The sequence below is a fragment of the Folsomia candida genome, unplaced genomic scaffold (assembly GCF_002217175.1).
Source record: "Folsomia candida strain VU population unplaced genomic scaffold, ASM221717v1 Fcan01_Sc001, whole genome shotgun sequence".
NCBI classification, from domain to species: Eukaryota; Metazoa; Arthropoda; class Collembola; order Entomobryomorpha; family Isotomidae; genus Folsomia; species Folsomia candida.
Genome location: NW_019091193.1, coordinates 5,031,827 through 5,047,655, shown reverse-complemented (window position 1 = coordinate 5,047,655; position 15,829 = coordinate 5,031,827). Strand labels below are relative to the sequence as shown.

The following is a 15,829-nucleotide window of genomic DNA, read 5'->3' as shown; positions in this document are numbered from 1 at the left end:
CATTGTATGAATTATTATTTGGTCTCCGGGTCATAATAGTAAACCCAAGTATCATATCCAACTATTAAAATATGAATCAGGTTCCAGGTTTCATTTGAAAGGGCAAAACTTTCATTCCAAAAGTCGATTCGATCCTGTTTTTGAGATGCCGAAAGCAATTTTGGTACCCAACGGGAGGAAGCCATTTTCATACCGAAGACTTCAGTTAACATGGAACAAATTGTTGGTTTTGGAACACCCATCTCATCTGCTAAATAGGACAGTTTCAATCGCGGATCTCTCATTATTTGTTCCTCTAGTTTCCGGAGCCTTTCTGTGGGAGAAACAGATTTTGGGCGTCCTAGCGGCTTTTTGTCCGAGACCTCTTTTCGCCATCATTTGAAATTATTGACCCAATTGAATTTGTGTTTTGTGTTTAGCAGTTTTCATTGTAAATTTTAAGCATACGATCATAAATCTGCGACACCGATTACCCCTCCAGCGTTAAAAATTAAATTACACTACGATATTTAATTTGCAAATCTGACATTTTTTCCGTCGAGGTAAAGTTTGATGATTGATTGCTAGTGTTAATGTTAACCTAAAGATCTGAAAAAAATCACAGGATCCTAAATGTATCCGAAGTTTGTTATTTCATCAAAATTCTGGCCAGAAACTATGCGGAACATACCTTTTGAAAATCAATAATAAAACACCTACGTACATTAAATAGAGGAAGCTGTATGCACATGTACATAAATATGTAGATGCTGCAAATTTTCCACTGAATATGCAACGTGCTCGATATGCGTACCTATCTACATTAATACAACAATGTTTTTTGAGAATTCTACTTTTACTACAATTAATCTATTTTATTTTATCCAGTTTATTACCCACATATCACCTAGTAAAATAAATAATGTAAACACAAATCTACCTCATATGTAAACTAGGTATATTCAGGCCTCAGGTGCAAAATAAGTAACAAAATGCTTATTTTGGGTTTTGTTGGCAAGGTACATACATACAATAATGTATAATAAAGAGAAGTATTTCATAAACAAACAAATAAAAACTTCATGAATAAGGTTTTATTTAATCATGTTATTACCTAACCTAGCCTAACCTGCACTTTATTTCGGTTTTGGCTGAATAGTCTACTTTACAACGGACCGTGCCAATTTCTGCGGGTATATAAACCGCGGCGAAGAATCATTTCTGCCTTAATTAGCTCAAGTCAGATACACACTTGTCACTATTTTCGCTAACAATTTTAAAATGAACTTTACTTTCAGAAACATTTTGGCCGTGAGCTACCTTATCCTTATGGCTATTCTTCCTGTAACTGAAGCTGGATTCGGCACTGGGCCTGGCACCGACCCATATGGATTTGGAGACGTCTCTGAAACTTGCAAATCAATTTTTGCCACAAAAAGTTTCAATCCGACATGGGCAAGACAAATTTACATTGACTTTTCATCTCACTCCGTGCATAATTTATTGCTCATTCTTAGTTTAAATAAATAGATCTCGGAGTATATGAATTGTTTCAATACATTTTACAATGCGGTGGATTTTTTGTGCTAATCACCTCATTTGTATATTTTTGACGCATTCGCAAGAGTTAATTCAACATGGAAATCCAATTTTACCGAAAGTGGGGAGAGTCGAATTTAGGCAAATGAGGTGACACGCACAAAAAATTCTACTGTACTTTTAGGAATCCGATTTCCCCGAGTTTCATTTCGTCATGATGAGCAAGGAGCAGTTGACCAGGTTGACGCAAAATCTGCATCACTCCATCCAAGTGGACCCCATCCCCCTCGAGGATTTGAAGTACGCCTGCTTCAGTATGACTCACACAATTGCGCCCAACGGTACTCTACACACTGTCACCGGGTTTGGTGACTTATCTCTGGATTTGTTTGTCGCCTTGACTGGATTTCCTGGTCTTTTTCGCTCCGATCCAATGTTTCCGACAAGTAGGTGAACACTTTAGTTTTTTTAAAACTGAATTTTTAAGGTTGAGTTTTTTTAGACGTTGCCAATCTTGTGTCGCTGTCCCTCTCCAACGGCGTGTCGTTCACTTTAGGAGTTGTTTGTCACGATGATGGAGTTGGAGCTTGGATAGTTAACTCGCCAAACTGGTCAATTTCGGAGGAGGATATTTACGCCATCAGCCAGCATGTGGCATCCTTGGGGTTTAATATGGATAATATCGTGGTAATGGACAATTCCAAGTGTGGGGATCAACAGGATCTAAAATCCTACAATAAATACACCACCCAGCATCGGAAACCAAACCGAAATGGGAACCAAAATTGCAAAAGTCAGGCATATTGATGGCTAATAACTTAGACCGAGCTTTAGACCTTTTTAAATTAAAAAACACTAAAAATCACATTTTGCATTAATGTAAGTTCTTAACCGCCGAGTTCTCAATTTTATCTTAAAATTTAAAGCCTAACATGTTCTTGCCAAATAATTAAATAAATAAGGTTAAAATGCATTATTTTTTTTACAAAAAATATCCGACTAATTATTGCAAACGCTGTATTTTACTAACAAAACTCAAATATACGTATCCACTTAAGATAAATTGTTGGGCATTAGACTTCCAGGTTGCAATTTAAATTATTTGCTTACTTATGCATATTTTTAACTCACTCAATAAACTCAGATGAGGATTGTGGGATGAACATACATAGATAGCTAATGTATACTGGTGTGTATGAATGTACATTTAAGTAATAATGATTAATACCTAATTCATCCCTTAAGAATGAACAAACAATTTTGGAAATGTATGCACGCTACGTCATAAATACATACACCAACAACCGGTTCAGTCTAAGACATAATTTATTTCATCATACTCAATCTAATTTCATGGGGAAAGTCACTTTCTCCACATTTTTTCCAAATCTCACCACCGAACTCCAACAACATTAGTTACATATACCTGAAAAGCCAACAGGTGCCCTCCACATAAAAAATGTTTGAACACGTCCCCAAATTCGCAGAGAAATTTAATAATGAAATATGAATATGTATTTTATGATACGTCACGGTCGAAGGGTCAGATTGAGCGAAGACAAGGGCGTGGTATGTGAAACGGCTTTTTCATAATATCAACTCAGTTTTTCTTTTCCATCCCGCGCTGGTATCCTTCCCATACTATTAGTATGGTAGGGATACGAAGCGGGAATCAAATTTTTGGTGAAGTAATTCTGAGTAAGTACTACATGCGCTTATTTCTGATCCTGATTTGCATTTTTGAGCTCTTCTTCAAACGCTGCCACCTCCGGAGGACTGATCAGTCCAAGTAAAATTGTCCTTGTGCAACTGATTCTATTCTTTAAGGTTTAAATCTCTTCGAGGAGTGCAGCTAAAAAAAATTATGACACAATCTCTTTAATCAAACTTTCCAGTCGCGTGCACGCTGAAGATTCTTATGCACTCAAACTCCGCCCTGCACTATGTCCCACGGAGGTTAAAACTGCGAATTAATTATTTGAAGGTCTATAATTGTCCAATGGGGGTAGGAGAGCATAAAAATGCACTCAAACTCCGCGGAGTTTGAGTGCATACGAATCTTCAGCGTGGTCGCGTGTTAAATGCTTCGAAAAAGATAACAAACTTTTCAAGAATCATAAAATTAGAAATTACCCTTTTTCAACGGACTTGTTTCAGGGTTGGATAGCTGGCTCTGGATTATTGTCCGGGAAATGTGAGACAATTTGTAAACTCGTTTTGTTTGCCGGATCGTCATTTCCATTAGTCGTTGGTATTCGTCATTTAGTTGATTAATTACTTCTTCTGCAAGCTGCTGAGCGTCTGTCGTGGCAATCTGGGGGATTATGAACGTAATCATTATTTATTTTATAAATCTAGATAATAACCAAAAAGAGTCGCATTTTATGGCAATCGTGTAGATATGTATGCGCTTAGCTACTCTACCTTCTCGAAATGAATTATGTAATTTGCTTACCTCGTTATCTTGAAGTTGCTGAGTATTACTTGATCGGCACATATTTTTCAGTTCTGTATTTCTATTTATTTTATTTTTCAAAATAAATGTTTACGATTTTGTTTAAAATATAAAATCAGGCTGGACTGACTGCCTAGGTACGAGGTGTAAGTTGAAATGAGCAGAATTCCGGATGTATGTTTTGACCTTATTAAAAATCTTGTGAATATATAAATGGCAACATGAGTGCATTGGTATTTATTAGCAGCGCATTGAAAAATTTACATAGGTACATGTGTTTAGTTATTAATAAGACTTGTTTTCTTAAAACTATATGTCACTGAGCACGTGGACTTATAAATAGCCACTACGTTATTTGGTTTTCATAAGAAAATAAATTAGCGGATTAAATATAAATACTTCGTCGGCGACGACTCGAAGTTGACTTTCAGTGTCTTAAATGCATCCCTTCTTGTGTGAAATAAAGCCCATTTTATCCTCCTCTTTTAAATGGAACCTTCCCCTTTCTGTAAAAGGTTCAGTTATTTTGTCAAATCCAATAGTAAAAAATAGGCATACATTCCAATACGGATTATCCCACTTTTATTAAACCCAGTCTGGTCTATTTATGATTCAAGGGGTACATTCTTTTACCACCTTAAGCCAGAAAATTTCATACCTCAGTCTATAAGAATCCCGACTTCTTGCCTGACTTTGATTTTAATTGTCTCTCAAATTTTACCAATTTTTACCAAACTTTTAAAATTAAGCGAAATGATTTCTGTCAGAAATTTGTTCTGCATTTTCCTCCTTTGTGGAATCTTATCCAAAAGTGACGCTGGTTTCAGCCAAGGGGAGCCAGGCACAGATCCGTATGGGTTTGGAAATGTGAAGGAAACTTGCAAAACTCCACCATTTATAGCGGCAAACTTTAACCCTGCCTGGGTACGTATTTATATCAATATTGAGACACATAAATGATTATAATTTGATTAAAAAAGGACTACAAATTCGTCACAGATTGCATTCAATTTAGCAACTTTCACCAAATTCTTTCAGACGTCTACTTACCCCGAACTGTACTTCGTCATGATGAGTAAAGAGCATTTGACCCGACTGACGCAACATCTTTTCCACTCCGTTGCTGTTCCACCTCTGACCCAGGACGATCTGGACCACGGATGCTTCACCCTGACCCAATATCCATTAAACGGAGGGTCACAACATACTGTTACAGGGTACGGAAATCTGACGCTGGATCAGTTTGTTTATCCACTCGGATTCCCTGGATTTCTACGGTTCGATAAGATGTTCGAACGTGGGGGTAAGTTTACAAAAATGTGGTTAGCAATGTTTTAAGGAACTATGCATTTACTCTGTCGATCAGGTGAAACTCCTTTGTGGTTTGGCACGAAATACAGTTAAGACTAATGTGCATACTTACCGCGAAATTTAAATTTGCAGTAAATTAGCGACGAATTATAGCTAGCGATAATTCTATACAGAGTTTGGTTTACCAAGTTTGGTCACAGTTTAGTAATAAATCTTGTGATTTTTGTATCAGCGTGCCCCTGAAATGATTGTTTTTTGCAGACGTTGGTGGCGTCTCGGTCCTTTCACTCTCCAACAATTTATCTTTCAACTTGGGTGTGGCTTGTTTTGACGATGGGGCCGGCACTTGGTTGGTCAGCTCACCGAATAAATGTCTTACAGAGATCGAAACATACGCAATCTCGCAACATTTGCTTTCCCTTGGGTTTAATCCGGATAATTTTGTTTCCGTTGATTTCAACAAATGCTAAGGTTTCATATCGTTAAAAATCATGCAGTAGTGAATGTACCTATTTGAAATTCGAAAGCATAACTTTTGCTCATTTTTAAAATTTTTGACAAATTTTTGTTGTAAAACATCGTATTTATTTATTATTATTAAATAAATTCTTTCCACAGTTTGAATCACATGCAAACAGTTTGTATTTTATTTTTGTTACTAATGACTAAGGTGTATATTTATTCCTCGATACACTCATTTGGTCTATGTCCCATGGAATGTTTCATTCGATGAAAATAAATAACTCATTAATAGAAAGCAAAGATACGTAAAAAGGTTTAATCGTTAGGTTAAGAGTCGTAAGCAAAGTCCTAAAATTCTGCATGGAAATGAATATACAACAAAATCATCGATATCATAAATGCATCATTTGCCACCAATCGTGATTTAAGATGGACGGACAAATAGAGCTCAAGTACATTTTAGATCCAGCCACCTCTACATAAAACCAATGGTCAGACCAGTTTTTGATGCACACAGTGTATGTAGAAACACAATATGTCCTCTTACTGATAATTATTAAAGTGCAAATATTTATAAATATTTGACTTTACACTTTCAAATTATAGCTTTTATTTATTTACACGACGGTAATAATATTGTTACAAATTTCAGCATGACAGGATTTTGTTTCAGGCAGTTTATTTGTTACAAAAAATCTAATAGCATTAAACAATTGCTACTACACATTCCTCGAGAAAAACACCATTATCATAATTGAGCATGGATGACATGTATTTTGATAATAATAGCTGACCTTTTACAACTTAATGGAACAAATACTTCTTTTTATTCTAGAAAATATCCTAAATAAATATCCTCCACCTGTCACCAGTCGTACACGTTTCGCTTGAATTCAAGTGGTATTAAATATATGCCTGTACCTAAAACTTATGACCCCAGTAAACTCTGTTACCTAGTGCAATCTCCATCAAGCTCTATTACCAAGTTGTAGTGAACTGTAAAAATATTTTCCACAGTAAAACCTTACCACTTTGGTACATAACAGTCCCTTACGAAATCATTGTTACTCGACTTTCCTGGAAAATGGTGGTGGATACATTCGGTGACAATTTTTTTGCCAACTAATCTTAAAGAACAATTTCGCCATGGACCGTACTAACAACAAAAATCTCAAGATTTTTACCCCGTCAAGTAAACACTTATCCCTAATCTACTACCCACCGGTGACGACCTCAGACACAATTTCAAATCCAAACAGTTTAACCCAACAATTTTCCCACATTACAAAAACGCTCACCTTTGCTGCCCAAATTTTTGGATATATTCCGTACAAATTACACTTTGACCAAAGCGCCTTAATCTCCTCATTTTCTTACAAAAGTTACCCTGGTATCTTATTTTTCGTCAACCTCAGCCTCGCCCTGTTTTACCTAATCGTACCAAATTTATTCAACCTCTCCGTTATTTTCCACTCTGCCCGGTCTCCGAAATCTGACAACAGCAGTAACACCCACACCGCTTCGGAAGCCTTTGTCAAAACTGCAGTCGCAATTTCTCGATGTTGCGTGCGAATCTTGGTTTTCGTCCAGATCAAGAAAACTTTGAAATTTCACGCAAATCTGTCCAACTCGTTGATAAGGTTGGAAATCGTGCTAAAATCGGAAAGTGCAAACCCAACCGTGTCCAAATTTACGGAAAAAATTAGCAAGAAATTGAAAATTCTTATGATCGCTTCTATAATTTCAATGCTTGTGTGCCACACGCATTCTAGCGTGACACAGATTTATGGGCTGATTTCCACCCCAAAAAATTACCGGGATGTCGACACACCTTTCAAAAAAGGGTTATTCGTCATATTTTTCCTGATTAAAAACCTGATCGGAATTTCTGAAGGGTTCTACACCATTTGGTTGTGCGCTATGATTCTCGTGATAGAAATTGGGTTTCACGTGTTGGAAGTTTTTGTAAAATGCAAGCCTCTGAAAAATGAAAATCGTCGAGAAATGGAAACTTATTTCACCACTTTTCTCTCGGAATTTACCAATTTCTCTGAAATAATTGAACAGTTTGGTCAAGTGTTTAGCAAACAAATGATTCTAATAATGCTCTCAAAATCGATTGTTTGCGTGATGGACATGTTCATTTTCATAAGTACTGTGACATCTGAAACGTATACAAATTATGTTAATTGGACGGTTGCACTAATATTTATGTGGCATTCGACACTGACTTTGGCCCTGTTGCCGATGGCGTCGTCACATTTGGGTGAACAGGTACGTATTTACATAAATTTTGGGATTATTAATCGAATTATTTCTGCTTTGTACAGTGTTACAGTGTTCATGTTTATTTTTAGAGAACAAAGGTGTTGAAACTTTTTGTTGAAAATGGAATTCGCACTTTTGCCCCGAAACTGCAGCTAAAGGTGTGCAATTACTTCTAATTGTTGACTGAAGCATCAAATTTGTAACTGTAATGTTGATATTTAGCTTCAAGGATTTCTTCACATTACGAAAACAGAGTTGTTTATCAATCCTGGAAACTATTTTGTTCTTAACAAGAATTATTTTATATCGGTCAGTAGTCCAAAAATATGTGGTAAATATGTAAAATTTGTAATAAATTATAATTTTACATTTGCAGGTTCTTGGATTTCTGTCAACCTATGTTCTGGTTCTTGTTCAGTTTAAAGCTTCAGAGAAGCCACCAGTTTAATTTAATATATATATTTAAATCATAAACGAATAAATGATCATTCACTGATTGATTTATTATTTCGAATGGTAGTAATTTTGTCAAAATATTTCAGTCGATGTAACTCAACAAACATTTTTTATCAAGTCTGTGTATCTGTGTATTTAATTTACCACTTTTGCATACAATCATCAAGTTTTTAGGCTCCGGTTATCACACGCTTCATCATCTTGTACACACCGCCCGGTTGTGCACCAGACTTGGTGGCTGCATACATAAATATGAATGATAACACTTTTAATTGTATCTATGTAAACCCCAAGAAAACTATAATTTTGTCAAATTATTCCCTCACCAAAAGTTTCCTTTCCAGTGTAACCGAACCAGTCCTAAATTTCAAGATTATATAAGAATTCAACATACAAATTTCAAGCACAATTTAACATTTATTTACCCAGCATGCTGACGGGCTAATGAAACTGACGGTCGTTTGGGGGTACAACACTACGATATCGTTCAACTCTGCCACGTCGTCGTATTGCGATTTTGTAGCATAATCTCGACCGATAGTTTGCCTGCATGATTTATAATGTTTTAAAATTTCCGAAATTTTACACTTCTTAATTACTATAATCAAACTTACTCGTTAGCCATGCAGCCGTGAAAGGCAATGTGGAATCGGCACACCTTGGAACCATCCTTACATCTTTTTGGGACGTACATGAATCCCTTGCTGGCCATGGAATTTGGTTGGAGCAATGGGAAAAATTCGGACTGGTCAAATGTCACTAGTTCACCATCAGCTCTGTATCCTGGCGCCGGTGCGACAATGCTGTCACCATAGAGCCACTTGAACATCTCGTAGGCACCGTTGTAACCACATTCGTTGACAAATTTGGTAAGTGGGTTGGTCAATGCGCATGGCCCGCCAAGCCCGTTGTTAACTGGCTGTCAAGATGGGCAAATCAAAATTTAAGTTAAATTGACAGAAATTTTTAAAAATTTCTGGAAAACTTTGTTGAATGAGATTTCGTCGACTATTAACATATTTATTTACCTGTCCGTGACCCGACGCAATGCTGAATTCTGCATGAACATCGGCTCCGTAATGATCATACATTTCCTTCAGCTTCTTGCCGGACCCTTGTTGGACCACGATATCCAACGAACCATGGAAAATGTAAACTTTGGAGGCCGCTAAATTGGACGTGGGTGCAATTTTACCCTCCGCAGAATACTTATCAGCTTGTGCGATGTATGCCGGCAGGTTTTCCAAGGCAGGTGTCATCATGCACACGCTGGCAGCCCCGACCCCTTCATAAGCACACAAATAGGGACCTGGAAAATAAGTTTATTAGAAAATTTTTGTAATTTTGTAAATTCTTTGAAGTTAATATTTGAAGCGTACCAGCAGCAAAAATTCCGGCCCCCTTAACCTCATTGGAGTAAATATAGTGAAACTGTGACGACATCGCCCCGCCGGACGAAATTCCCGAAACAGTTACAGATTTCGGGTCTACGGAGTACTTTTCTGGAAACATAAAATACGAAATATAACATGCAATATATTTCAGAAAATTTATGTATATTTTTTTAAATTTTTTTAACTAACTGAGTTTTGGCGACAAAAGTCCCAACGCGACATTGCTCAACACTACGACAATTAAAGTCAAACCGAACAAGGTTAAACGAGTCATTGTGAAACGAACTGCTAATTGCAACGACGCGAAACTAGTGATCTCAAATATTCGATTTTTGTAGTTTTTATGCAGAACAGATTTAATTTTAAAAAATGTTCTGTTACAATTAGTATTTCGCAATAGCTTTACAAACATTTAACAAATTTTGACAGATGGTAACATTGTTGTAGGGTGGTCATACATACATAAAGGATGTCACAGAAAAATTTGAAAGTTTCAGATTTCCAAGTTAACGGGTTATGCCAAATTTTAACACATGACACAAATGGGGCCTTAAGTAGCTAATCCCTCCCCCATCGTTGATTAGATAACATCATTTATGGATCATCCGATCATTTATTTTGATAAGGTATCCTGATTTCAAGACCAAACTCCAAGTGTTAAACAGTCGTATAAATTAAGTTTGACAAGAGAGCAGACTTTGTGTCGTGCGTCATTAAATGAAAAATATAGCTATATCAAACCATACGTCGTTCATGACCTGCACATTTTCTACATTTTTTTCTCCTTTTGTTAAAATTTATTTATCCACACAATGCTCGAATTCGTTGAAAATTGTATGAAACATGTGGTATAAGAAGAGTTACGATTAGTTGTTAAATGTACGAGAGATAAAGCATAAATAAATACTATGTAGAAAAGTAAGTATATTTTTGTGGTTGAGCAATTAAACAAAATCAGATTTACATATGTATAGCAACACAGTTTAAAATTTATAGCGGACAAAGTTCAAGGTTCACGAGTTACTGGGTTCAGTTGCATGAAGCCAAGTCATGGACAAATCCATATCCAGATAAATGATGAACAAGTTGTTAAATTATTTATTTTACGCTGTCAAATCGCATTCGAGAACCGGCTGCTGTAGAAGTCTAAAAAATCTGGGTTTTGCTTTGGACAACTTACAATTTTTATTAACCCTTTAAACTGTAACGACGACAATTGTCGTTTTATAAGAAATGGTTTAATTCGGGAGTACGACAAAAGTCGTCCTGAAAAATCGTGGTCATGGCGCGGAAGGAAGACAATTGTCGTTTCTAGGAGGTCATTGATTTTCACCATTTTCTCTCCGCGACCTAAAATTTGTTGCAGTTTTGAGGGATTTCTCCTATGCCAACACAATGCTAAATTTGAAGATTTTCTTCCCAAAAATTTGGATATTTCCCTATACAACGCAATGTTAAATTTTTGATTTTTCAGTTTTTCGAGCTTTATTAAAAACTCCTGAATTTCTCCTCCCGCGCCATGACCACAACATACTTATAGTGTCCCCGATTTAATGCATTTTCTTGTCGTCAATCATACACGTTAAAGGGTTAAATATCTATGTACGTTCAGTAAGATACAAATTTTAGAAAGTGCGGAGATCGTAAATACTATGCAATTAAATTCAGAATTTTTAATAGATTTGTACATAATTTGTCTTAAAATAAATAAATAAAACAAAACTTGAACAATATTAAATTTGAACGCATATTACACATAGTTGGCAAAAATGCAATAACAGAATCTATCCTGCGAAATTGCTTACTTATTTACAATAAATTAAGGTATCTATTGACCGGCAATTTATTCGTCAATAAAAAAGTTGGTAATTGAGGCCGAACTGCGTTTCGTATTTATGTATCAGATCAGTTTAAATCTTCGATTAGTTCGATTTCCACTGCATGAATGATTATTTAGTGTTGCCTGGCATACAATTGCTAGCCTAAATTGTTATACCATTTTGTAAAATGGCGGCTTAATAGTATAAAATTATCCACTGCAAAATTTGTCTGTCAAGGTTCCACCAGTTATGGGAACCTAAAAGCCGTATATTTTATCTACTTATTTTGTTTACTTAAGTTAAACACGTTTTTTAAAGTTTAACAAAAAATGTAAACTATCTATTTTGTCCATATTTTGTCAATACCAATTCATAAATTTTTTACAGTAAAATAAGTACGTATGTGTGTATCCGGTGAAAACATTCCTCCAATTGTCTCACATACTTTGGAAAAGTGCTGTTTTACGAAAATTGCTATATCATGGCACCTATATAATCATATTTACATACTGCACCCAAATATATTTTATTCAGCGGTAGTACAGAATTTAGAAGTTTGGTTAGAGTCTTGACTTTAGTGACCACAGTCTACTTAACCTTCGAACGCACTAAAGTACCTCTGTCCTATCCACAAACTAACAAATTTGGGTATACCTTTACCCTGAAATTTTAACTTGGGATCAAACTAAATTAATCAAACGTAATAAAATTTATCAAACATGTTAATTCAACAACTACTCGCTACTACTTCACTTCAGACATGGAATACTTGTACCAAGGAGGAACCATCCAAAATGTCGAATATGCCAAAACGACAACAAATAATAATTGATGCGTTACAAACCCTCACTCCATTCAAGGCATTGCAACGTTACGCAAAATTAAGTGAATCGTTATACCCTCAACCACTAACTTTCAAAAACTGAGCCAAGATCAAAACTGATCCCGTGGTACGTTCTCTCCGTTCTTTGCGCCATCGTGGAAACCAGCTACTTCTTCATGCTTTTCCAACAAATACTTTCGCACCAAAAAGATCCCGAGATTGGTGCCACGACGCATCTCCTCCTCCTCTTATTTTGCACTTGCTACACACTTTCCACAACAATTGGAGCCACGTATCATTTTAATGTTGATGAACTTTGCTTCGTAATTCGCAGTATGTTGACAATGAAAGGTACATATTACAACCAATTGACTTTTAAAAGTTTCAAATACATAAAATTTTGCGAATTTTTTCAGGAAATTTTAGCGAATCGTCTGATCTTACTGGTTTTTTCCTTCATTGTCTCATCACCTTTATTGTTTCGTTGCCTTTGGGTGGATCTGTAGTTATGATTCTGCGTCCAAAATTGGACCCGAGCTACTTTTTGTTTCGTAACGTTACTACAATTTCTAGCAGAATGAAATTATTTTTGAGGGTTGTGATCTTCTGCTCGTCCATACTGCACGCCTGCATAGTCATCTTTGGGCTTGGAATTATCAGCGTTATTCTAATCCTTTTGATCTTGAGGACATTGGACAGACAAATTTCAATTAACCATAAGCGATCTAATTTTCGAAATATTTGCGAATACGTTGTCAGTATAAAGATTTATCGTCAGCTTCAGATAATAGATCAGGTCACGAATCATCTTGTGCGGTACATATTGCCCGTTGTTTCTTTAATGTTAACGTTGTGTGCTGTGATGATGGGATTTATGGTGATAAAAATGACGGGAGGGATACCGTTCACGCTGGTATTTCTTGAGATAACCTCAACTGCCTCAACTTTGGGGTTTATTCAGATAGGGTTTTCCTTAATGGCTGATGTGATGAAAAAGTCGACTGATTTTATTCGGACTTTGCAATTGCATGTGGGCTATGTAAGCTACAGAAAAAGGCAGTTGAGGAGTTGCAGACACCTCAAGATTATGGCGGGGTCATATTTTTGTATTAAAAAGAGCACACCCATTACGTTATTTGGTCTGATTGCGTATTATACAATGTCGTTAGTAATTTCCGTTTGAAATGTATGTATACTACCGATACATTTGTATGCTCTGAAGGTGCTATTTTTTGTAAATTTGAGGTTGTTCTGGATAAAAATAATAATATGTATGATTTCCGCAAGAAAAAATTGTCTCAAGATTATATGATAAAGCTCAAATGTATACTTAATAATATTACAAAGTAAGTGATTAGATATTAATATTTTCAGTTTTACAGCAACTACTTATAGAAGTACAACTACTACAGAAGGGCAACTATTTGTATGTACATGCTACTTACATACTTTTGTAATTCCGCCCGTGCCAAAATGTATTGTCGTACTACTTCCTGGCTGATTTAAATGTGCTTATTTATATCTGGACATACATATACTCAAATACAACATGAAGGGGATTGCACATATTAGATGCTAGCCTTGCTAAATACATACACATTACATTTGATTATATAAAATTGTAAGCTTAACTTTACTCTTTTGCAATGTCCACTATACGACATGCGCAAGGTAATGCCTCTGCTAGCACGCTTACCAAGTAAAGTTACTGCTTCTAGTAAATTGAGGTAAAAAAAAGATAGCTTGTGCAATTCATCATTATAGTTGGTAATATTGAGTAAAAAAAAATTTCGTCTAAATACTGGAGTACTTACTTGGTTATGATGCTTAATTAAATATATAAAATTTGGTATATTTATGTATTCTGCTCCTAATATCTAGGTATGCATATACTCATGATTGTCAGTATATAAATTAAGCAATGTTCACCTATGCAAAATCATTTTTTCCATAGCAGGAGAATTATGTTAGAAAATAGTTCAATATACTTATTTGGCAGGCATGCGAGCAAAAATTATGACCGAACACGGCAAATGCATTAGTGAGATCTATGTCTTGCATTTTTCTAAAGTATAGAGTTGTAATTCCTGTTATTCTAAATAAACTGCATTGCATCTTGGTGGACTTACTTGTTATTTAGGAATGATGCTTTAATTACGCTAATATTACCAACTTATCGGCTTGATCGTTCTATTTCAACGTCATAGATGACACTAAAGGTTGGGTGAATGTAGGAAGTACGATTTCAAAAATAAATTATTATGCAATTAAGTAAACTGGCGGTTTAATGATATAAACTTATCCCCTGTACAATTTGTCCGTCAAAGATTCCATTGGACGATTTCGATCACTTATACATAAAAGTTAAAAGTATACAATTTCATTTTTTGACTTCAAATTTTTTTAAATCTGACAAAAGAATATTAGTTCTTTTGTCCATATCTTCTCCTAGAACTATGCCAGTGTAGCTCAAAGGGTCGCATATGTATCTATGCACCTGGCAATCGTTATGCATACGCTGCTCTCCTAGACAGACGTATGTTTACACATTTACATACTATTCAAATTACTATCTTTTAAAAATTACTTTCTCCTGCCCCTATAATTTGCATTTATGGTCCAAATATTTATATCCTATGCGCAGAGTTGAGAATTTGGTGGTGATAGTGAGGCATGAATGCTTCATAAGCACAGTTACACAATGCATTACTTATTTACCAACTTACTTAACTTACATAAGGACATATGTATGTACATATGTGTAAAATGTGCAAATGTACTTACGCCATATCCAGTACAACTTTGGATACGTCTGTACCGTGAAATTTCATCTTGAGATCAACTTCAAATAATAAAGCGTAATATTTACAAGTGATTCAACATGTTAATTCGATCACTACTTGCAAATACTTCGCTTCAGACTCTCACTCCCTTCGACGCATTGCAACGTTGCACAAAATTCAGTGAATGGTTGTACCCTCAACGACTAACTTTTGACCGGGTGACCTGGGAACCCACGCCCACGCCCACGCCAAGATCCAAACTGATTCCGTGGTACTTTCTATCCATCCTTTGCGCTATCTGGGAAACAAGCTTCGTCTTCATCCTACTCCAGCAACTACTTTCGCATAAAAAGGATTCAGAGATTCTTATGCCAACGTATGTCCTCCTCCTCTCATGTTGTATTTGTTACACACTTTCGACCACAATTTGTTGTGCGTATCACTTCAACCCCGAGGAACTTTGCTTCGTGATTCGCAATATGCTGAGAATTAAAGGTTTGTATAAACGATGTGCAATTTGCAAATGCAATTTCAAGAAA

The 15,829-nt window shown here is 35.8% G+C and overlaps 4 protein-coding genes across 4 annotated transcripts; 3 read left to right on the top strand and 1 right to left on the bottom strand.

The window, feature by feature from the left end:
• Positions 1 to 1,200: 1,200 nt before the first annotated feature.
• On the top strand, positions 1,201 to 2,510 carry LOC110851355. The gene is made up of 3 exons (XM_022099099.2): positions 1,201 to 1,434; positions 1,703 to 1,964; positions 2,021 to 2,510. Exons 1-3 carry the CDS (start codon positions 1,261 to 1,263, stop codon positions 2,323 to 2,325), a joined length of 741 nt encoding a protein of 246 aa, XP_021954791.1. The 5' UTR covers positions 1,201 to 1,260; the 3' UTR covers positions 2,326 to 2,510.
• A 2,115-nt stretch (positions 2,511 to 4,625) lies between these two features.
• On the top strand, positions 4,626 to 5,919 carry LOC110841596. The gene is made up of 3 exons (XM_022087283.2): positions 4,626 to 4,897; positions 5,012 to 5,276; positions 5,546 to 5,919. The coding sequence occupies exons 1-3, from the start codon at positions 4,727 to 4,729 to the stop codon at positions 5,752 to 5,754; spliced, it is 645 nt and encodes a 214-aa protein (XP_021942975.1). The 5' UTR covers positions 4,626 to 4,726; the 3' UTR covers positions 5,755 to 5,919.
• Positions 5,920 to 7,885: 1,966 nt separating this feature from the next.
• On the top strand, positions 7,886 to 8,533 carry LOC110854626. The gene is made up of 4 exons (XM_022103102.2): positions 7,886 to 8,020; positions 8,104 to 8,172; positions 8,237 to 8,323; positions 8,391 to 8,533. The coding sequence occupies exons 1-4, from the start codon at positions 7,958 to 7,960 to the stop codon at positions 8,460 to 8,462; spliced, it is 291 nt and encodes a 96-aa protein (XP_021958794.2). The 5' UTR covers positions 7,886 to 7,957; the 3' UTR covers positions 8,463 to 8,533.
• On the bottom strand, positions 8,487 to 10,213 carry LOC110854616. The gene is made up of 7 exons (XM_022103084.2): positions 10,054 to 10,213; positions 9,850 to 9,972; positions 9,499 to 9,779; positions 9,085 to 9,389; positions 8,896 to 9,016; positions 8,797 to 8,830; positions 8,487 to 8,708 (listed from the first exon to the last, which is right to left on the bottom strand). Exons 1-7 carry the CDS (start codon positions 10,136 to 10,138, stop codon positions 8,641 to 8,643), a joined length of 1,017 nt encoding a protein of 338 aa, XP_021958776.1. The 5' UTR covers positions 10,139 to 10,213; the 3' UTR covers positions 8,487 to 8,640.
• Positions 10,214 to 15,829: the final 5,616 nt, after the last annotated feature.